The sequence below is a fragment of the Equus przewalskii genome, chromosome 1, assembly GCF_037783145.1.
Source record: "Equus przewalskii isolate Varuska chromosome 1, EquPr2, whole genome shotgun sequence".
NCBI lineage: Eukaryota > Metazoa > Chordata > Mammalia > Perissodactyla > Equidae > Equus > Equus przewalskii.
The window spans coordinates 50,338,012-50,362,361 of NC_091831.1; the positions used below are offsets into that span (position 1 = coordinate 50,338,012).

At 37.5% G+C, this 24,350-nt stretch overlaps 1 protein-coding gene across 4 annotated transcripts in view; it reads left to right on the forward strand.

The window, feature by feature from the left end:
• The window catches only part of CDK1 (cyclin dependent kinase 1), a 62,692-nt gene extending 40,215 nt beyond the window's left edge, over window positions 1-22,477 (forward strand). For 2 of the 4 annotated variants that reach the window (XM_070563312.1, XM_070563323.1), the window contains 8 exons: window positions 1,470-1,546; window positions 8,335-8,400; window positions 13,735-13,891; window positions 14,713-14,836; window positions 17,805-17,975; window positions 19,191-19,354; window positions 19,476-19,617; window positions 22,129-22,477. In XM_070563312.1, the coding sequence (XP_070419413.1) occupies window positions 8,364-8,400; window positions 13,735-13,891; window positions 14,713-14,836; window positions 17,805-17,975; window positions 19,191-19,354; window positions 19,476-19,617; window positions 22,129-22,227 (894 nt within the window). In that variant the 5' untranslated portion in view covers window positions 1,470-1,546; window positions 8,335-8,363 and the 3' untranslated portion in view covers window positions 22,228-22,477. Of the gene's footprint in view, window positions 1-1,469; window positions 1,547-6,117; window positions 6,276-8,334; window positions 8,401-13,734; window positions 13,892-14,712; window positions 14,837-17,804; window positions 17,976-19,190; window positions 19,355-19,475; window positions 19,618-22,128 lie in introns of those variants that run through there. The other 2 variants (XM_008532701.2, XM_008532708.2) reach the window with 2 other exon arrangements.
• Window positions 22,478-24,350: the final 1,873 nt, after the last annotated feature.

Sequence of the window (24,350 nt, forward strand, 5' to 3'; positions counted from 1 at the left end):
TCTTAGTTGCATGTCTTTCTAGTTGTGGGATGTGGGACGCCGCCTCAACATGGGCTGATGAGCAGTGCCATGTCCGCGCCCAGGATCCGAACCCTGGGCCGCCGCAGCGGAGCATGCGAACTTAACTACTGGGCCACGGAGCCGGCCGCCATTTTAGATTTCTGTTTGCTCTGCTGGCCTCTTTCAAACCTTTTCCTAAGCTATTGAGGAAGATATTTATACATCTTTAAAAATACTATATTTTACTCCAGAGATATTTTGCTTGTAGATACAATCGCAGATGCATTCTAGGAGTCTCAATTTAGTCCCTTCCTTCCTTCCTTGTTTCTTTCTTTCTTTTTTAACAAGATAAGGTAATTGAAGAGTTACTCTGATTAAAGTTTTAATATATAGTGATCTTTGCACCGTGAAGCTTTAATAGTGTTAGTTAAATGGCGGTATCTTGAAATTGTAAGTAAAACGTTAGCGGCAGTATATCCCCTTTCCACGTGTAGTCATCGTAAAAGCAACATAAAACTAGTTGGATGAGATGTTTTTAAATAACCACACATCCCATCACACTAAGAGAACAATTCTGTGTCTATTTATTTCTAGTATAATTTCATGCTTTTATAAACTTGCAATCACTGTGTGTGTGTCTGGACATGTGGTATTTAATTAAGGGAAGTAGCATAATTTACCTATTTAACCATTTCTCTATGAGACTTATAGGTTGGCTCTAAGCTTTTTTTTATTATAGAAAGTGTTATAATCTTTTTCAAGTATATGACTTTTATTCATATAGAATTATTTCCTTATGATAAAATAATGCTAAAAAAAACCCAACATGGGCATTATAGCTTTTTATTGCTATATTACTTTCCAAAAGGTGTGCATGTATGTGTGTAAAATATAGTTATATATAATATAGCAATCTATATTTTAGGGCATTATCTGTAAATGAGTAAAGATATGCTTTTTTAAAACTTATGTAACCAACAGTATACATCAAAATTAACTTTTACTAATCTTTTTTTTTTTTTTTTTTTTACTATAATCAGCAAAAGACTTGGATGTAATGTTCAGGGTTCAATTTAAAAGGAGAGTTTTTTTTTTTTCTTTTTTCTCCCCAAAGCCCCCTGGTACATAGTTGTATATTCTTCGTTGTGGGTCCTTCCAGTTGTGGCATGTGGGACACCACGTGGTTTGAGGAGCAGTGCCATGTCCGCGCCCAGGATTAGGAACCAACGAAACACTGGGCCGCCTGCAGCAGAACGCGAACTTGACCACTCAGCCACGGGGCCAGCCTCAAAAGAAGGATTTCTATTGAAGGCCATAATGAGATACTGGTTATTGTGAAAAGGCTAAATACCAACTACTTTTCTGCTTTTACCAATCCAGCTTTATCACATTCTAAAAATGGGTACCCTGAATTTACTAACCTGTCTAGAGCTACAACCCACTAAATGTACTTGTCATATTTTTCTTAGCTGTGGACTAACTGAATTAAGCTTGCAACTATTACACAATATAGAGAAGAAGAAGAAAAACGCTTGGCTTGTAGCAGGTAAGGATGAGAGCAGCTTCATCTGTTTTACCAATTTGTCTCTACTACCCTCTAGTGGAATCATCATCACATTATCCTTACAGCGTTTCCTCCAGATTAAAAATATACACACACGCGCGCATATAGAGATTTCTAAATTTCAGCTGTATAGAGTTAGTCCCAGTCTTAGATATTATGAACTCCTGGAGGGGATTACCTTTTAACTGGCATTCTGGCTTCTCTCTCTTCCCACACTAATCGTTTCTGTAAAGTACTGCCAGATTAATCTGTTTAAAAGGACAATGAGATCCCATCACATTTGAGCACTCCCCTGCTCAATCAGAGGAAAAAACCTTCAGTTGTTGCCATTGGGCTATTTGAAGTGCTGCTGGTACACTTCCCATAGTGACTTCCAAAACTCTTCACCATCTGAATCCAACTCCCCTTTCCACTCTCCTCTCCCTTTACTGCCTACACGCACTCTCCCCTCCAGCCGAATCTCACTTGGATGTTCTCCAAACCTATACCATGTTTTTCCTTTTTCTGCCTAGAATGCCACCCCCCTAGTCATCTCCACCCCACCACCTTCCTTCTTCCATTTCTATTTACCAAAGTTGTGCTTGTATTTCAAGAATTATTTCAAATGCACCCTATGTTCAGCTTTTGAAGCTCCCTTGGTCAATCCCTCACAAGGCAGGGACCTCTCTGACACCGTGCTGTCTGTCCCATATGTTTGTTCCCTTTGCCTGGATGTTCTACCCTGCTCCTCTCCTTCAATTCCTTTTTAAACTGACAACATCAGCTTTCTTTCCCAGCCCAAGGATCACATCATTAATGAAGCCTTATCGGCCTCCTCCAGAGTTTTTCCCCTCTCTTTTGTGACGCCATAGCAATTCATTTAAGTCTCTGTTGCAGTACTCACCATCAGAGGTATTTTTGTGAGAGAGAGATAGTGATCAATATGATTAGGAAAAAGAAATCATATGTGTGAAGTGCTTCCAGCGGGCTAGGAATTGATCTAAGTAAATGTTACATGGATTACCTCATTTTATGCTCAAAATGACACAACTGGGTACTATCATCATTGTCATTTGAGTAAACGAAGCACAGAGAAATGAGGTGACTTGCCCAAAGCCACAGATAATTTAAGGGCAGGAGCCAGGATTTAAAAGGATTTGAGGCCAGGCGATCTTTGGACCCGACCCTTTTATCTACCCTGATGCACATTCCTTCCAGAAGGGCTCTTGGTCAGGACAGCACCACTTGATGTCTTTCCTCCTCCTTTCATTTTGAGTCTGTGGTTTGGGATTTCATATTTGGAAAGAATCAAACATGATTCCTGGAGTAGGAAGAAGGTTTTGTTTTGTCTTGTTGAATGAAAAGGTCTACTTTCCTCTTTGAAATTTTTTTCTTGTTATATGTTTCCCCACCTGGACTCTGAAGTTTTGGAGGACAGGCTTGCATTCAGATTCTTGTTTGTATGCCCATTATTTAAGCTAGTGCTTGGGACATAATAAGAGCTTCATAAAGTTATCAAATATTGTTGAAATAGCAGCTATCTTTCCCTTTTTGTCTTATCTGGATGTGACATCACTTTACTTTGTATTCCCATAGTTCTTGATTCAAAACACCAGCTGATGGAAGGTATTTAATTAATTAGCATAAAAGACGTATAATCATTTGTTGTATTTTTCTTATCTCTGCCCCGCCCCCGACTCCTAAGCTTAAAGAGGACAGATAGTCTAATTCATCTTTGAATCTTTAGTAGCCCCCAAATAATGCCAGGCAAATAGAAGATGCTCAAATATTTGGTGAGTGGAACCGACAGAGTGTAATTTTCTGTGGTACTTCAGTTTCATATCACTGGTATAAAATGATGCACAGCCAAGGGCCAGATAACTGATGTTCACAAGGAGGCCCTCAGGCGGTACAAGACTCCGAAGTGCCTGTCTCATTTTTGAGGAAACAGTAAATAATGTTCTGTATCATTTTAGCCGTAAGAAGATGTTATTGTAGCTTAGCTCTCTGAAATTTGTCAATTACAGTAAACACTTAAAATAAAGCAGAATATTTCATAACATGAAACCCCAGGCCTGTATCATTCCAGAGAACAGTTTATTGAGTTAAATTAGAACTTTATCTGTTTAACACCATTAGAAAATGAACTTTTATGCTAATTCCTTAACTTACTGATTAGAGATCTGTTCATAATTCATTGCTCTCCTTCACTGGGCTGACTTTACAAAGATAAAGGTTTGAGGAATTACTTCTCAATATATATTTTGAGTTCTGGCAGAATAGCCTAACTTAGGCATATGCAGTATTGTGATAAAATTTAAGAGGCAACAGGAATCCATAAAAAATATCTCAGAGATGCAACTAAAACAACAGCCTTGATCATTTCTCCCGGCTCCAAATATGTATAAAATTGCCTGCAATTTCAGAGTTAGATTCACCATGAATCTAATGAAGCTTAAGTGTCTGAGTTCTGCCTTTGCACAGGACCCTTCCAGGGCTCTGAGAGGGGAGTTCACAGGGTCATGTTTTCGTAAAATAGATAAAGTAAGATATTTTAACCCCAGTTTGTTAAGGCTGCTGTTTCTTTCGACTTCAGCTCCCCATCTGCCACACTTCCCCGCCTGTCCAGTGGCATTGGCAGGACCATAACCATTGTTGGGATTCAGCTCAGGAGAAGTTAAGGTGAGGGTACATTTAGTTCAGGATTAGTGGTATCTAGTTATTTATCCACAGCATTTCCAAGTTATTGCGAGCTGTCCTAATATAGGAATAGCTTTTGAGAATACTCCCTCTACACATTCTGCCGACTCTCCTGCTTCTGGAAATAAACGGGTTAGAGATCTTATCTGAAATGGAAATAAGTGGGTAGCGGGTAATAGAGGAGAGGCTAATCTCTGGAAAATTCTTTCAATTATCAGATGCACAAAATTATGTCATTACCTCATCTAAACTGAACTTCTGTTGTGTCAGGAATACACTTGTTACACCATGAACAACTATAAATTCATCAGACAATTTTTGGAATGTGGAATATCTAGAATCATGTAAATTAAAATTTTCCATAATTCCTGTGTTCGTAGGGCATAAATTTAGAACACTAGTATAAACAGCTCAGATGTGAAAGAAACTTGATAAATCTTTTCTCAAATGTGACAGAAATCCTGTTATATATGACATAATAAAAAGTGCGGTAAGAAGTCACAAAAACATTTCTGAAATGATCCATCATAAAAAGCCAATTTGGATCAAATTAAAAGAAGTTAAAGGAAAGACAATTATCTTTTTTCTCTTGATAGAAAATATTACAAAATTATGTCATATTAAGAGATAAAGAGCTCATCAGCTGGGTGGACAAATATAGATTCCAAAAATTGTAGCCCCCAACAAATTTAGGACAAAAGACATTATAAAGATGTGTCAGGCAATTAATAAAAGTATAATTTTTTAAGGATTTTGTGATTTTTATGGTATTTTTAAATCGAAAAATCTAGCATCACAGCTGTGGAAGCTTGTGGTCTTCTTTATGTTGAATGTAAAGTGGATATAATGAATATGAGCTGTTTTTAGATGATATAAATTGAATTCCTTGCTTAGGTCTCCAAGATATATGTATATACATATAACCCTTCATTAAAATCAGTACCGTGAATTAGCACAGAATAGTCTTCTCTTGAGCACTTCTCTGGGGTAGTCCGTTTTCATTTAAAATGTGAATTTGGCATTTTAAAAGAAAGTTCTAAAAGTTATTAGATTTAGTGGGAGATTTTGCAACCTCCTATCTCCACTACCAATCCCAAATGCTCTGCTTCTATTCCCTAGGAACAGAAAATTGTCAAGGCTGAATGTTTGTGCCACATATAGGGCCAGATGACAGATGCTGCTTACTGTGTAAAAAGGTATTAAATACTTAAATGCTTGTCATATACCAGTTCCATTCCTTATCCTAGTCTGAGTCTTCTGATACATACTTGTAGAGGTCATGGCAATCAATCTTTGTTCTACGTCCCATTAAGGACCAGTGCAAAGAGAAATCCTTCCTAGGGGACTCTTGTTATCCCCAGCTCTATTTTACTCTATTATTTTCTTAAAGGATTAAAATGACGTTCAAGTGCAGGAACGTGTTTTAAAATTTAAAATTTTGTTTTTAATTTTTAAATAAATAAAATTTTAAATAAAAAATTTAAAAGGTGAGGCAAAAATAAAGCATGGAGATATATCTATCTATCTATATATATAGGTATATATAGCTTTAAGTATTAAAAGTGAAAGTAATGGAATATGGTTATAAGTGTAGTATCACTTTGTGATGAACTATTTAAGCACAAGAAATTTCAATTGCGCCCATAATAGGAAGGAAAAAAAAACAACCTAGAGCGGACAGTAGATTCCTGATGACTAGAAACAGTAGGACGACACTCTCCTAGAATCAAAAGACTGCGCTTGCGCTCAGACTCAGTGGGCGCCCGCCCTCCTGCTTTTTCTGCAGCCGCCGTTTCCCCGTTCTTTCGCGCTCCAGCCAGCCGGGAAGCCCCGCCCAAGCGGGGCTGGGCTCTCATTGGCTCCTTTGAAAGTCCACGGGCTGCCTGACTGGTGGATTCGGGCCCCTTTAGCGCGCTGAGTTTGAAACTGCTCGTCCTTCGCTTGAAAGCTGGCTCTGGGAAGCTCCGGCTGGAGCGACGCTGCCGTGGTAGCCGCCGCGGGATAATAAGCCGGTAGAGTTGCTGGTGTCGAGGTCATGACTAAGGAGCGTCCACTCGGCAGGGGCTGGCTCGGAGGGGGGGTCTTGAGGAAGCCGGGGATATTTAGGAGGCGGCAGGGGTCTGCGTGGGGCCAGGCCGGGCCGGGCCTGCACCCGGGGCCCAGGGAGGGTCTGGGCGGATGAGTGACGCCAGGGCCTGGCTCTAGAAGGAGGCATAGGAGCCAGACCTGCCGGCTTACTCCGGGGAGGGCTGGGGCTGCCCTGGTCTCGGAGCTGCAGTCTGGGGTCGCGGTGGGTGTTCTCAGGAAGAGGCTGCCGTCCTGGCCGAGGAGGCGTTCGGGTCATGCGTGAAGCGGAGTCCGACCTTTGGTTCTAGGACGCTGAGCGCCTGCGCGGTGCCACGCTCTGTCCTGGGCTCTGCGGCTCCCGCCCGCCCAGTGTGCGCTCTGCCCTCGCCCCCGGGGGTGGGAAGCAAGGGCGCACCGGGGCCAGGCACCTACGCCTGTCCCGAACCCGGCCCGTCCCGGAAAACCGATCCCAAGAACTAAGTCGTGGACCTCTGCGGGCTTGCCTCTGCGCCCACGGCCCTCGCCCGCTCAGAGCCTTTAAGAACGCTTAGCCAAGGCTAGAGCCAGGGGGAACTTAGGAGTTTTTCCTTTTTAGTTTATGCTTGGTGGTTTGGCAAACGGTGGAAAGCTAAGAGACACCGAGTGATAGATGCATATGTATGTGTTAATATCCTTTAATCAATTGTTATTTAATACTAAAGTTACTAACGTGCACGTTTTGCTTCCTCTCAAGACCTGGAGGTCTCTGGGGGCAGGAGATTAAGCCGTTGGTATTTTATATCCTGAAGCTAGTAGTACAGAACCCTAGGAGGCATTCCAAAGGCATTCTGCAGCTGCATCCTTTATTTAAAATTGTTACGACAGAAAAATGGAGGGAGGGTAATTGAACTCCTCTTTGAAATTGACTAAGCTTTTAGCTCTTTGTTCAAAATGAGGTCAACATTTTATTGTGCTTTAGGCGTATTAAATCTGGATATTGAAGTAGAGATAATTATCCCAATCTTAAAAATTTTAAGATTGGCACTTATGGCCAATGTAGTGCAATTTTGTTCATTTAAGAAGATTTATCTACTTATTTCTGGAATGATTTTGAAGATGAATGTGAGAGATAGAACTTAAGGGTTCATTACTCAGAGTGACCTTTATATATGATCTTACCAGTGATGGGTGAGTTACGAAATCAAGGTAATTATGCTCTGGGCTTCTGAAGTTAATATTTCAGTGGCAAACATCCGGCTGAGGAAGTCTTGAGTGTCTGGTCAGCATTTCAGCTCTTTTTTCCATTCTTTTTGATTCAAGTATATGGCTTTTTACCTTATTCTTGACATTGTGTAGGGTATAATTGGAATTTTATCTGTAGAATTGCACCTTTTCTTTTAGGGTGCTTAGTGATATATCCTGCTTTTGCAAAAAGTACCTTGATAGTCTTGATCATGTTAGTGTATGCGACTGCTAAAAACAGGAGAAAGATTAAAACTGTCACTTGAGCAGGTTTAAACACAGGCTTGCTGCTTTAAACAATCTTTCTAATGGATGTGTTATGTGACCACATTTTAGCTCATGTCTTAAAAAATTTTCTTTGAATTATCTTCATAAACATATCATAAAGCATTACAAATTCAGTCAAATAACATATTTGTTGAAATAGTTGGGTATAACTCTGGCACACACTGGTGCTCCTTAGAAGTGTTACATAAAGAGAACATACTTCTGGGTTTTGTTCGGAAGAGTAGATAAGTTGACCTCTGAATCTGAGGATTAATTTGATTGGAAGAAGCTAAATATTTACATTGGTGAATATACAGATATTTCCAATGTTTTAAGAGCTAAGAAAGCTGAGAAAGTCTTACTGCAGGAGTCCTTTCCCTTGTAAATAATGTTTTAATATAGTAACTAATATTTAGGGAAATTAATACTGCCCTCGGTACTGTGGAAATGCTTTCCATATAGTATCTCATTAATAACTTATACCTACCCTTTGAGTTAGTGACATGTGGTCAAATCAGTTTTTCCTCTCATTTTAGGATCTGTCATACCTATTGATCGAATTACTATGGAAGATTATATCAAAATAGAGAAAATTGGAGAAGGTGAGTGATTGTAATAATATAAAAGTTTTAAAGAATGACTTGATGCTATAATGTCTGTGACATGAAAACATGTATTTATTAAAATCCAACCTTTAAGTTATCTTACAGTACTAATGTGCATTTGTATATATGTTCTTACATAATAACTTAAACACAAAAATGTTCACATTTCAGGAGAGTTGAAATTGTTCTGATATGACTCCCTGACAGCTTCCCCCCCAATAATCTTACATTCTTCTAATACTAAATACTCAAAACATTGTTTGTATTTTGAAAACATTATTGATCTCTTGTGTATGTGCTGTCGGGGAGAGGTTGGGTGGTAGAATTATGTTAAGTTTCATAATATACTTTTAGTCGCCTACAATTATTTTAAGATGATAAATACTTTTACCTAAACTTTCTAAATTGGTTACAATGACTATTAAACTAATTTAAATAATTTTTTTATTTAGTTACCAGTGTTTAAATGACCTGTCTTGTGTACAAGTTTAAGCTATTCTAAAACCAATAACTCTTGTATATAATCATTCATTCCCTTTCTGTAGTACTTTAAGTTTTTAAAGAATGTTTATATGGCATAAATGAAGGGTAAAAATATCCCTTTGCCTGTTTTTTTTTTTCCAACAGAATATCTAAGTTTCTATATAGAAGTCTTGATATTAACATTCTAAATTCTCCAGGAACAAATGATACAACTTATACAGAATAATTTGCTGTTAGAGGCCAAGTGTACTCCAAAAACCCTACTTAACAAGAAATACTACTAAAAAGCTAGGGGAGGAATTCTGGAAGGAATTTAGTAACATAGTAATGACAAGTTTGGCTGGTGGTTGGGTGGGGATATATTCTTTTTTTTAACTTACAAATATTTCATCTTTTGAAAAATAAATTTACTTTATTACACCCAGTCAACTAACCTAATTTTGCTACTAATTTAAAAATACATTTGATTTGCATGTCTAATGTCTTCTGCTTTGAAGTTTTTCTTAAATGCTCAGAGAATTTAATGTATTGATTTGAGTTTGGAACGAGAAGAGGCATTCTTAAAGTGTAAATGTATTTTTCTTTAAAACGCTGGAACTCCAAATGTATACAGGAGGCTACAGATTGGACTTTTGAGAAAAGTACTTTAATTGCTACTATAAATTTGTTAGTGTCATCAAATCGATTCTGACTCCTAGTAACCCTGTGTACAACGAGCGGAACCCTGCCCGCCTTTATGCGCCATCTTCTCACCTTATGGTGCTACATTAGACACTGCTCTGCTGCTATTTATAGGGTCTTCCTGGTCACTTTTTTCAGAAGTAGGTGGCCAGGTCCTTCTTCCTAGTCTGGTCTTGGTTTGGAAGCTCTGCTGAACCCTCTCCACCATGGTTGACCCTACTGGTATTTGAAATACTGGTGGCATAGCTTTCAGCAACACGCAGCCACCACAGTATGACAATCCACAGACAGTGGTATGGTTCCCTGACTTCAAAACGAACCCCGGCTGTCTCGGTGACAGTGCAGAATCTTGGCCACTAGGACTGGCTGCTACTGCAAATGGAAGCAGTTGAAAGTATTATTTCAAATGTAGTGTATTACATACATAGAGTGGAGTGAGATGATCCCCATTCTTCTCTGTTTCTACCAATGGGACAGCCATAAATCTTTGAACTTCCCTGGATCTCAGTTTCTGTTTCTGTAAACGGGCATAATTGTCCTTACTAAAAGGTTTTATTATACAATGAGATAATGTATGGAAAGCGTTTCCTTGAGTGCTTTAACTCAGAAAACCATCAAATGTTAACTATGTGTTGTTAGTACTATGACCACTGTTTCCACGACTATCAACATTGTAGCCCCCTTGCGAGCCTCATCGAATTCCACTGGACTCTTTAATTTGGATTTCTTTGATGTCCTCGCGTATGCCCTGTTCTTTGACCTCTGGGTCTTTGGCAGTGGCTGTTCTCTCACCCTGGAAGCCACCCTCTATTGGCTCCACTTCTCATCTCCTTGCTGTAGTCCAAGGGCATTTTGTAGTTCCCTTTTCATTATCCTTGATATCCTTTTTCTTTGCTGCATTGTAAGCTCCATGAAGGTTGGGATTTTGTCTTGTTCACAACTGTGTGACCAGTGCTTGGCAATAATGTCCAGCACATAAAAGATACTCAAATTTTTAATGACAGCATTATCTGTTTTATGTGTGTTTTTATGAAATCTGTTGTTTCTTCTTTTTCTGCCTTGTGTTGTCTATTCTGGTGCCTTGCTGTTTTGGATTATGTGCTGGACATTGTTTTTGAAAAAAATAACTTGTAGAAATAATTTAAGGCCTAGAGGATATCTTCTACACACTATTTTCTTTAGCTTCTGCCAGGTACCTGGTCACATTCTAACATTAAAATACTGATTTTAAAAGTTATAGATATTCCCTCAACTTTATTTATTTCTTTATTTATTTTCCCTTTTTCTCCCCAAAGCCCCCCAGTACATAGTTGTATATATTTTAGTTGTGGGTCCTTCTAGTTGTGGTACTTGGGATGCTGCTTCAGCAGGGCCTGATGAGCAGTGCCATGTCTGCGCCCAGGATTCGAACTGCTGAAACCCTGGGCCGCCGAAGTGGAGCACGTGAACTTAACCACTCGGCCACGGGGCCAGCCCCTCCCTCAACTTTCATTTTGAACATTTCCAAAGCTTCAAAGAAGTTGAAAGATTTATACAATGAATTTGTAATACCTTTACTGAGATGTTAGTGTTTTGTTACACTCACTTTATTATCTGAGTGTGTGTGTGTGTATTAGCATTTTGTTTTTCTTTTCGCCCATTTAAAGTAAGTCGTGGAGATGTGCTTCTGAATACTTCAGTCTATACTGTCTTCTGAAGATCTAGCCAAGGTCATGCATTTCATTCGATGGTTAATTTCTCCTTAATCCCTTCTAGTTTAGAATAGTCCCCTTGACATTGACTTTTTGGACAGCCGAATTCATTTCTTAAATACATCCAGACTTTTCTTATTTCAGTTATTACAGAATTGTTCTCTGCTTTCTTCTGAATTACAAAAATCTGAGTGTTGTCACATTAGTGTTTGAATTCCTTCTTATTTTAAGAAAATGTCTTTGGACCATAGAGAGTAGCTATATCCATGATGTGGAACTTGACTTGGCATTTAGTAGGCATTCTATAAACATTTGTTGATTAAAGGTTTTCTGCTTACCATTTAGTTTCTGTAACCTGACCATATCTAACATTTTCATTTTATAATGTTTAGTCCATTTCAGAGCAAATACTATGTGTCTCATAAAGAATTTTTGAGGCTTAACCAGTGGAATCGTTGTGCTTTGTTTAACTAGAGCTCTGTCCCAGGAGTTCAATCAGAAATGATAATGGTTCAAAAAGAGTCAGAGAGGAGAGCCATAGAGCACTTGTAATGTCTAAAATTCAGTTCAATAAATATTGAGTGTTGGCTAAGTGTTAATCAATTGTTTGAGCAAATTTTAGGACCAGATGAGTTTGCACACTTGGAGAGGTAAGATACCAGGAAAAAAAAAGTTAGCTCTGAATGAGGCTGCCCTGTGGCCCAATGATTAAAGTTTCACGCGCTCTGTATCAGCAGCCTGGGTTTGCTGGTTCACATCCTGGGCATGGAGCTACTTGGCTCATCAGCCATGCTGTGGAGGCATCCCACATACAAAGTAGAGGAAGATTGGCAGAGATGTTAGCTCAGGGTGAATCTTCCTCACACACACACAAATTCTAAATTTACTATTAACTGCTTATTTGATTATATCATGCAAATATCTAATCTTCCTGAGTCTGCTTTAATCGTGTGCCAGATGACTGTGTTACTGACTTACCTATTTTGTGTTTAACGCAAGTATAGTTTACATCTGAAAAGTGTACAGATTTTAGGTGTACAGAAGATTACCTACTTTTAAGGATGGTTGTGAAGATTAAATAAAATCAGTTCTCCTTTAATCTGGAATAATTTTGGTTATCCAAAAGTCACAGCCAATCCAAATTTAATCAATATAAAATGGATTTTATGTCAAATTATGTCTTTAAAATGACACTAGTATTTAGGAAGACATAGACGGTTGTATAGAATTTCTCTTTAAAAAAAATTAGAACAAAGTTTATATAACATCAGTTTGCCACTAACCAAACCGTCCTTAATCTAATTAAGCCAGTAGATGATCTGTTACTGGTTCTTAGCCTTTTTTTTTTGAAGTATTGCTACCTTTAGAGAAACTGATAAAATCTATGAAACTTCTCTCTAGAAAAATGCACTCTCATCACTTTTGAAGTCATACTGGTGTCATAGAAAGATATCAAAGCTATTCAGCAAAATTTTATGTTTGGTTAAGGAGTTCAAGACCTCCCCAAATTGTCTAATCCCAGTTTAAAAAGCATTTATCTAGGGGATTAAGTGTATCATGTATATGAACTTGTTTTAGCTAACTAGGCCATCTCCCTTACTATTGTCATTTCCATTCCCTGTATCCACCCCTGCAAGATCTCCTATATTGACCCTGTTGCTTGTTCTCTGAAGCCTGTATCTCAGAATCAGTGTTCTCATCAATTTCTGAATAGGTGTGAGGCTTTCCTACTATAGAGTAGATAATGTGAACTTTAATAGATTTCATTTTTTTGCTGAGGAAGATTTGCCCTGAGTTAACATCTGTTGCCTAATCTTCCGCTACTTTGTATGTGAGCCGCCACCACAGCATGGGCACTGATGAGCGGTGTAGGTCCACACCCTGGAACTGAACCCTGGCCGCCAAAGTGGAGCATGCCGAACTTAACCACTAGGCCACTGGTGCTGGCCCAGAACTTTAATAGATTTAATATATGTCTAATAAAATATTTTATCTCCATTTTCTGGATGAGGATTGTTGACTATGTATTTGAAATGCCATAAAACATTCTTATAAAAAATTTTCTGAAGGTGTCACAGTGACACCTTTTAGTAATGTTTCCTGAGCCCAAATCTTTTCACTGTACTTTATGCCTGCCTTATTATTGGGTAGGATATTTGAGAGGAGATAAATTCCAATTTGCAAAGGATCCATTGTCTTTAAAAAATGTGCTGGGAAATTAGTGGTAATTTAAGTGTTGGGGAAACCTGTGATGACTACATAAATTTTATTTCTAAACTACAGACTCAATAGGTTGTAGCTACGCTCAATGTCTTTGTGGAAGTGATGATGTAGTAAATACAAGTGAGATACTTCCTATCTGGCCACAGCAGACGTTTCTATCATGTGACACTTTATGGGATTCAGTCATTTTTTTAAATCTTGTTTTAGTTTGTGGAGGGTGTCACATGGCAGACATTTACTTTGTCTATTTCAGGTACCTATGGAGTTGTGTATAAGGGTAGACACAAAACTACAGGTCAAGTGGTAGCCATGAAGAAAATCAGACTAGAAAGTGAAGAGGAAGGGGTTCCTAGTACTGCAATTCGGGAAATTTCTTTATTAAAAGAACTGCGTCATCCAAATATAGTCAGGTATGACCATTTTTCCTCATACTATTTCACATGTGAATTTCAATGTGGAAATTTTTACATTTGGTTAATTTCTGGTCTAACTTTCCTGAGCCGAATACAGTTCTACTGTTTTTGTTAATTGATAATGCTGGGCATAGGAAAAGTAGGCTGTTAAAGCAGGAACAGGTAGAGGATCTTGGTGATTATGATTAGGGGTTGGAAAATCAAGGCAAACTGGCCAAGGGAGAAAAGGAGGACCTTTTCACAGAGCTTTGTCACCTCCGACTCTGGGAGCTCTGGTCCTTAAAGACTCCTTAATCAGTCCTAAGACAGGTAGCTAGGGTAGATGAAAAAGTCTTGTCTTTCTTTTTAAGTGTTTGGACTGATGTTTTGGGGGGTTATTTTCCTAACATTTCAAGTTAGGATTTAATTGTATTTTTCTGAGGCTGGAGATAGCAACTGTTAAGATCAGATACTACTTTAAAATTTATTTCTATAATTTACCTCCATGGCAAGACAAGATCTGTGCAACAAGCAGTCAATCTAGAAATGCTCTTTTGGAATACAAGTGGTTTGACAGTTAGCACCTTCTGTATAATATGACTTAATTTTCATTTGCTGCCCTGAGATTCCTTTCTCAAATTCTAGTTTAGTACTAGGATTTTCACTACTAGGGAAGCTATCATCTGTTTTTTCCCAAAACAGTATGTATTTGTTATCAGAAAATTTCTTACAGCCCCACTGTGATAGCCACTGTGAAATTTATGGGAGTAGTTTTATTTGTGAGAGGTCAAAAGCGTTTGTTAGATTTTTCTTTTTCATATAATTCTTTTATTCTTCAGTCTTCAAGATGTGCTTATGCAGGATTCCAGGTTATATCTCATCTTTGAGTTCCTTTCCATGGATCTCAAGAAATACCTGGATTCTATTCCTCCTGGGCAGTTCATGGATTCTTCACTTGTTAAGGTAAGACACTTACGTAACTTTATTAGTATTTATCCACTGTGAATGTAAAGGGTCTACTCTATAGAAGTCCCTATCTTTTCTGGGAATATGCTTGGAAAAAGTATTAGAAAGTAGAATGAGGAAGAAAAGAATGTTTCATTTTCCTCTCACATAGTCTATCGATGAGATTGTTAACAGTTACCCATTTTATGGCTAGATAACACTTCTAGTTGTAAAGTGAAGAGTTGTGCCTGAGATAACGTGAAAGTAGTTAGTATGCATTAATATTGTTGGAAAGTAGGGTATTCTGGTCTTTATTGGCAGGCAGATGTGTGAAACAGTAACGAAAGCCTGGGGCAGGGTGGTAGTAGCAAGTGGTTTTATTTTATTCTGGTTTTGAATCTATTTTAGTTAATTTATTGTAGGCGTTTGTTATACCTCAGTTAAATTATAAATGTATAATTTTTTAAAAAGTGCTGAAGTATATAAAGTAAAAGTGTCTTATCCTTACACCAACTCTACCAAACCACTCCTCAGAGGTAGCTGTTGTTAGTTTCATTAGTAATCTTAGAGATGCTTATACTTATATGTCAATGTTGTATGTGTATACACATAGACTGCTTTACAAAAATGGGATTATTTATGTACATAATATGACATATATAATATATATGTGTGTTATTTTTCCCTTTTTTGGGTAAAACATTATTTGACATATGGGTCTGCTTGTCTCTAAATTTTTTTCTTCTTTTTTGCTGTGAGGAATGAGGAAGATTGTCCCTGACCTAACATCTGTGCCAGTCTTCCTCTGTTTTGTATGTGGGTTGCTGCCACAGCATGGCTGTGGACAAGTGTAGGTCTGCACCTGGGAACCAAACCCAGGCCGCCAAGGCAGAGTGCACCAAACTTAACCATTAGGCCACAGGGCCAGCCCCTCTAAATTTTTGATGTAATTGTTTAAACCAGTTTCATACTGATGGACATTGAAGTTGTTTTTCAGCTTGCTGATTCATGCTCTTATGAACAATGCTGCAGTGACTATCCTTATATGTATTTATCTTCATATGCAACTTTATAGGATAAGTTTTTATTTCATTTCATTTCAATTTATTTATTTTATTGTGGTAACGTTGGTTTATAACATTGAAATTTTGGGTATACATCATTATATTTAGATTTCTGTATGGATTACATTATGTTCACCACCCAAAGACTACCATCCATCACCACACATGTGAGCCTAATCACCCCTTTCACCCTCCTCCCTTCTCCCTTCCCCTCTGGTAACCACTAATCCAATCTCTGTCTCGATGTGTTTGTTGTTTTTATCTCCCATTTGTGAGTGAGATCATATGGTATTTGACTTTCTCCCTAAACTTATTTTGCTTAGCATAATACCCTCAAGGTCCCTTATAGGATAAATTCTTACAGCTGGAATTGATAGGTTAAAGATGTTGATTTACGTTTACAATATTGATAGATAGTGCCAGTTGTGCTCTGAAAAATTGTAGCAATTTACTCTTAAACATTGTGGTATGCAGCAGTTAATTTTAGTACATCACTGCCAAAACTTGGTTTTATCAGTCCTTAATATTAACATAATTTAATATAATAATGATTTAATTAACATAATTTAACATGGAGGTGGAAAAGACGCATTATTATCATTTTGCATTTTATTGAACATGTTTTCATTTTTAGCCATTTCTAAACAGCCTAAACATATTCTTCACTGATATTTCTGTTAGAATGTTGTCTTTTTTCCCACTGATTTCTAATATTCTCTTACTGGTAACTTATTGATAATATTCATTATTCTTTCTCTTTTGACTTGTTGATGGTGTATACCATGAATGATTTTTTTAATGTATTTAACAATCTTGTATATGACTTTTACACTTTTAGCTTTTATGTCTTATTTGTGTCTTCTTATGTCTTCAAAGATCATATATATATATTAGAACAACACACGACAATATTTTTCTAGTAGTTTACTGTCCGCTGGCGCCCCCCCCCCCCCCCCCCCCGCGTTGTTTGTCTTAAATTCTGCATGGAGCAAAGGTTTATTTTGGTGTAAGAACTGGGGTTCTTAATTTTTTTCCAGATGGCTAGTCATTTCCAACCAGTTGATTTTTTTTTTTTTAAAGATTGGCACGTGGGCTAACAATTGTTGTCAATCTTCCTTTTTTTTTTTTCTGCTTCATCTCCCCAACCCCGCCCCCCCCCCCCCCCATACACAGTTGTATGTCTTAGTTGCAGGTCCTTCTAGTTGTGGGTTGTTGTGGGACGCCGCCTCAATGTGGCCTGACGAGCGGTGCCATGTCCGCGCCCAGGATCCGAACCCTGGGCCGCCGCAGCGGAGCACGCGAACTTAACCACTCGGCCATGGAGCCAGCCCCCAACCAGTTGATTTTATGTATTATTTTATAATATTGAACTTTATAAGTCAATACTGTTACTATATATACTTTATATTTCTGTAATATCCATGTTGCTTCAAATGTCAGTTACATTGTCTTGGCAACAAATGTGAGACACTTTTCTCTGAACTACTGAACAACACTTTATGATAATTGTATCTATCTAAATATATAATCATAATATCCTCTTTGTCATTTCTTTTGAAATCTGTTAGAGTTGCTATAAGTATATTGAACAAAAGTTTAAGAAACTTTCTATACAGAAAACTAACTTATGACTTAAGAATTAGGGACCAAAAATAAGTAAAAGAAGACTAAAATGAGTTCATATGGATATAGATGTGTTCATAAGATCTTTGTCTTAGGTATACAAACATGTTATTGTATATTAATGGGCTTTCTACCTCCAAATGCTTCTTGTTATTCTCAAATAGCCTGAAAGCTTTTTTGGTAGTTAAATTATTTTTCTGCATTATAATTACCTACATCTTTGGAACAAACCCACGAAGAGTACTTAAAAATTATTATTTGGTATGGTTAACTTTCTAACTTATATTTCTTTCTCCCAGAGTTATTTGTACCAAATCCTACAAGGGATTGTGTTTTGTCACTCTAGAAGAGTTCTACACAGAGACTTAAAACCTCAGAATCTATTGATTGATGACAAAGGAACAATTAAACTGGCTGATTTTGGCCTTGCCAGAGCTTTTGGAATACCTATTAGAGTATATACACATGAGGTATGTAGAATAGTGTTTTTTGGTGCTTTTAAGTATGTGAGATTGCTGGATTGTTTTCTATATTTGTTCCTTAAGTCTAGAAACAAATACTTAATAAAAAAGATCTATACTTTGTGCCTCTCACCTTCAAACTCACCCTTCATTGCATGCTGTGTGAAAATGTAACTGGAATCTTTAAATATTTTTCCTTTGTCAGCTGGTGTGATGTTAAGCTTTGTCAGTAGAGGGTGCTGGGGAGGCATTGCAGGAGGAAGGGATTTTTCTTGGTATAGTATCTAGTTATTTCTTACTAGTCAGTCTCTCATTTTTCCAGTCTCCTGTTACAGTTTAAAATCCTTTATAGTAGACTTTCCCCCTTCACATCACTATATGGTTTCTGTCTCCTGATTGGATTCTCTGATACACAATCAAATTGGCTATAAGACAAGTTCTGTTTCTTAGTGGGGACTGTTTCAGATATATTTAGAAGCTACTAAATATAATCAAGTTTTATCTGTTACATCGATGACTTGGCATTTCATTTCTTATTTCTAGAGGGAAAGAGAATGTTGAATTGTATAGTAAAGGATTATTGGAAAACAGTGTCTTCTGTGGAGTTGTCTACCCTTGAGCCCAAAGACCATCTCCAGATCAAAACTTATAACAGGTCTCATCTGGTTAGATGTCTTGGCTTTTTATCATTTTCCCCATGGCTGTGTAAATAAAGATTATTTGGTTCCTATTGGCTTAAACACTATTGACCTCATTAACAAGTTAGAGGTGATATTTTTGCCATTGTGGTAAATTATATGTATTAAAATAGATTAGTTCTTGACCACTGATAAAGTGTTGATCATTCATGTTTTTAGCATGGAAGCAGTCCGTGTACTTTGTACAGTGTCACCCCAAAATCCATTATGAATGGACTTTTTTTTTCTTTTGGAAAAGTGAAGACTATCTTTACTATTTTGATCCTTGCACTTTAATTATTTGAAAAGCAAGGAAAGGCTTGGTATGCTTTTGCATATCTGGTCCCCCACTCCAATGAATTGAACTTAGAAGTGAAATATTTATCTTCCATATAGTATTTCATGTATAGTTAATTGACTTTTAAACAATATTATCAGAGGCAATCATGCAGCCTTCTAACGGACAGTCCTAGTGAAATATAAATGTTTACTTTTAGGTAATTTAATGCACCGCATTTATTCAGTGTAAAAATTTGCTTTGTAACAGGTAGTAACACTCTGGTATAGATCTCCAGAAGTATTGCTGGGGTCGGCTCGCTACTCGACTCCGGTTGACATTTGGAGTATAGGTACCATATTTGCAGAATTAGCAACTAAGAAACCACTTTTCCATGGAGACTCAGAAATCGATCAACTCTTCAGAATTTTCAGGTATTTTTATTTTATGCTTAAGCTATTAAGAACTTTTAAGCTAAATAATAATAAAGGCAACATGTATTTAACAAGATTGTATTTATGCTTTAATAATTTTTGTTTTGCTGTGACTTTTTAGAGCTTTGGGCACCCCCAATAATGAAGTGTGGCCAGAAGTGGAATCTTTGCAGGACTATAAGAATACGTTTCCCAAGTGGAAACCAGGAAGCCTCGCATCCCATGTCAAAAACTTGGATGAAAATGGTTTGGATCTGCTCTCGGTAAGGAGTGCTGTTTATATTGACTTTAACATTTTGATAATTCTTAATGTACTCAATCCTTTCTTTTACCTGGGAAATAGGAAGAAAACCAGCATACTGAGCTCGGCACATAATTATCATGTCTTCTATGTTTATCGTGTTACTAGCTCTATTTTAGATACCAAGAAACACTAGTGGTTTTGAGTAGAAGAGTTAGCATTAGTTGGTTTTTTGTTTGTTTTTCAATCTGATTGGTAGCTGTAGATACTCTGAAGGAGAGGCCAGGGTTAATACAGCTTTGTTTTTTTTTAAAGATTTGACTTTTCCTTTTTCTCCCCAAAGCCCCCCCACTACATAGTTGTATATAGTTGTGGGTCCTTTTAGTTGTGCTGTGTGGGATGCCACCTCAGCATGGCCTGATGAGCGGTGCCATGTCTGCGCCCAGGATCCCAACTGGTGAAACCCTGGGCCGCCGGAGCAGAGCACGCGAACTTAACCACTGGCCAGAGGGCCGGCCCCCACCTTTATTGTTTTTACTTGGCTGATTTCTAGTAGCCTTCCTTTCCAGTTTTTTTGTCTTGGTATTTACTACTTCTTACTTTATCCTAAACCTAGGTGATTTCCTTATTGCTTGATAGTGTTAGTTAAAATCCTTTCGCTGTGTGAACTCCCATTTCTCACTTCCTGCTTTGCTTCCTCGTCAGAAGTTAGGAGGAGGACTAACATAGGTTTAAAACATTTTCCCTCTGTATTACGGTGCCATCTCCAGCTAACAATTGTTTTCTTTAAAAACAAGCCAAAAATATTTGTCATGATAAAAATTAAATTTCTAGGCCTGCTTCGGGAAACTTGCTTTAAAATAGTATTTAAATATGGAGCTTTCAGAAGGCACTAATTTTTATGAATCTCAGGTAGTGTGATTAAGAAAAAAATAACATTTTTACAGATAACTAAACAAAAAAAATCTGCTATATCATCATATACATCTCTAATTGATCTTTAGGCCTTTTTCGCAATTTATAAAACATGCCACCAAATTCAGTTCAGATTTCCCAGTTGCTTACTGGGGAGTCCAAAGTCCTTTACCGGCCATTAAGATATTTTATACATCAATATTGTTGATTTGGCTTAAAGGAAAGGCCTTCTGTATTCTGAGCCCAGTCTGTCTTTTTAACTTGTAATTCTTGAACACAAAGAATTTCTCTTCAGTTAACAAAACAAAAATCTCTAATACTGTATGTAAATCATGGTGCCTTAGTCCAGCCAGTGTTGGATACTTCCTGGACTAGATCGTTCTTTGTTGCTGGGGGCTGTCCTGTACCTTGTAAGGTATTTAACAGCATCCCACTGCTCTGCCCTACAGATGCCAGGAGCACAACCTTCCCGGTTGTGACAACCCAAAATGTCTCCAGATGTTGCCAAATGTCCCCTGAGGGGCAAAGTCTCACCCAGTTGAGAACAACTGCTATAAATCATAAATCAGACTTGGTTTCAAATTTCAGCTTTGTCACTCCTTAGCTCTGTGAACTCGGGCAAGTTACTTAACCTCTTTGAGGGTCAACATCCTCTTTCGTAAAGTGGGACTAATGCCGACCTTTTGTTGTGAGGACGAAGTAGCATGATAATACGCAAAGCACTGAATATGGTGCTGGATACGTGATAAGTGTTTGGACGGTAACTAGGTAATGAAGTATCTCTAGTCTGCTTATTGATTTGGTTTTAAGATTAATATTAAATATTAATTTTAATTAACATTAAGATCAATGTTAAACTTTATTCAGCTTTTTCTGGTGACGTGTAAGTTAGCTTTAATACTAGATCGTCTGACCATAGTGCATATAGTGACTCATTTTAACTATGTTTATAACACGTTATGCGCCAGTTTTGTTTTTATTTGGAACTTGCTGGAAGCTACGTTAGAAACCACCGTAGTTAATTGCCACCATTTCAAGAATGTAAATAACTCAGATGGCCATTTAAGTCTCGAAGTAAATATAGTTAACCAGATATCTTTCTTAAATTTATGTCTTGGTTTTTAAAGCTATCTCTGAATACTTGTGTCTTAAGCCATAGTTTATAGCAGAAAGAGGTTATCAAGGTATCTGTGATTGAAGGAACAGGTTCTTCTGGAGCTAGAGCGTGAAGTGTGGAAGGTGAGACATTGATGTGGTTTGGTATTGGACTAATGGAAATGTTCATTTAGTAGTTTTTCATTAAAATTATTACCTTATGGGGGCCTGCCCCATGGCCTAGTGTTTAGTTCAGAGTGCCCCACTTTGGCGGTCTGGGTTAGATTCGTGGGTGTGGCCCACACCACTCAGCAGCAGCCATGCTGTGACGGTGACTACATACAAAATACAAGATTGGCACAGATGTTAGCTCAGGGTGGATCTTCCTCAGCAATAAATAAATAAATAAAAATTACCTATGGCGTATTGGTAGAAAAGTTTTAAGGCTTTTTGCGTATTATTTTTAATGGTTCGTTTCTTAAATAAGTAAAAACTTTTCTTTCTATCTTTTTTCCCTCTACAGAAAATGTTAGTCTATGATCCTGCCAAACGAATTTCTGGCAAAATGGCACTGAATCATCCATATTTTAATGATTTGGACAATCAGATTAAGAAGATGTAGGCTTCTAACAGTTTCCACATGTTGTATCAAGAACAGATAGTTATATTTTTACTGTTAACGCTGTTCATTTTTGTCTTGTGTTTTTCTTTTCTTTGTTGTAAAGCTTAAGCTGTACTTCATCTTCTGTTTTCAAAAGTGTAACTTAAAAATGTAAATATTGTTCTATATGAATTTAAATATAATAATTCTGTATATGTTTGTAGATCTCACTGTAACAACTATTTGTTACTATAATAAAACTATAAATCTAGTATTGATGTCAGGAATTGCAAAAAATTTGCGTTAGCTTAAGTTATCTCACACCTTTCTGCAGTCCAGTTTTCCTGTATTGGAACTACTAAAATTTGGGAAATTGTGCTATGTTCATAGTTCATCATACTTTGAAGTATTTTTATGCTCTAAATGTTTCAATTTTCTTGTCAGTTTCTTGCCGTATGGTAACTATACAGCCTGCCTAAATATTATTTTTCTATTGGCATTTCAATTTGTGACCTAAATGTTTAAGCATTCAGAATGAGGAAACTCTCTAAATTTGGGAAATGATACTAAATTTATAGAGGTTTTCAGTAACTTATAAAACTAACATTAGAGTGTGCCAAAGTTTGCTAAGTTTTACAGTCAAAGATCAAGGGCTGTCCACAGCAGGGGAGAACAGTTTAGAAAATTTATGAACTATCCTATTTTTAGGTAGATTACAAAAACTGTTTCTCTAAGTGAATTCTTATGCCTTGGTTAGAGGCAAAGGAGTTGCTTATGTTGGCTTTCAAGCCTGACTTAAATAATCTACTTGCAAATTTTGACATAGTGTTTATTAGCAGCCTTCTTAGACGATTTTAATGTCTAAGTATTTAGCTAAAATCACTAGCTTCGGGAATTGTTTAATTAATGCTGCTCATTTATGATTCTTACTTATAAGCAATCTAATTTAAATTATTCGTTATGGTCAAGAGAAATGTCTATAAAATAGTTTTATCATTTTTAATGTACCTTTATCCGTTGTTTGACCCTCTATTTTTCCTCCTGATTACCTATGACTAGAATGGGCATTCCTGTGTTATTGATCCCTATACCCAATTGATTGGATATATAATGGGTGATCTACCTAATCTATGTTGTCTTGGAATTTTTGCAGTCTATAGGAGAAAGTATAGGTCACTGTCTGTGGCAATAGGACTTGTAAGATGAGAGATTTGGTGGCCTTTTTCTAGGTCCTTTGTTCGACGCCTGCCTTCAGCAAGATAATGGAGAGCTTGGAGATGGAAGTCATGTGGGGTCATATTGTGGAAAGTTATTAAGGTTTCATTGTGGGAATTTGGTAAATGAAAGGTCACACGAAAGATTTAATTGAGATGGTGAAATGGCACATCTACAGACTTGTGTTTTATTACCTCTGAAGGGTTGAATTAGATCCCTTTTCAAATTGTGGGTTGCAGCCCTTTAGTGGTTCAGGATCAGCATTAGTCACCAACCCCCTCACCCCCTTCCCCATGTAGAATGGAAACTCAGTGTATCTTGTATAATTACTTCTTGATACTTTTGTTTCGATAATATATAGATACTTGGGTGTTACAAATGTTTGGGGCATTGTGGACTTGGTAGAAGCAGTATACCGCTTCACTGCTATGGCTCCATGGAGACTAATTGTTTGGAAAATCAATAATTCATCAATTTAGAACCTACTTGGTGGACTAGGGAAACGAGCTGGTAGAACAGTCATCAGTCGCTATAATGAGTGACCTCTACTTTTCGTCCCGCTCCACGTGTTTGTGTGGTCCTATGTAAAGTGTTTATGTCAGCTTCAGTGACTGGGTGAAAGCTACCGAACTGAGTCCTCGTCTCAGGCACATTTTTAAATTGGCTTGTGCTATGTGCTTCTGGTTGACTTTAAAATGGAGCTTGTCTCTGGGCCAGCAGTTCTTAAATCTGCTGTGTGCTTGAAATACCTCAGACTAACTCTGGTCTTACCCTGAAAATTCTGAAATTGAAAATTGGGAAATGTATCCCAGGAAATGACTTTTTCACAAGTTTCCCAGGCTGATTCTGATGCAACCACTTATCACCTGTTGGTGATGTGTTTCACAACTTTTGGACCTATATTTAGTTTTAGTTGTCTTAAAACTTGA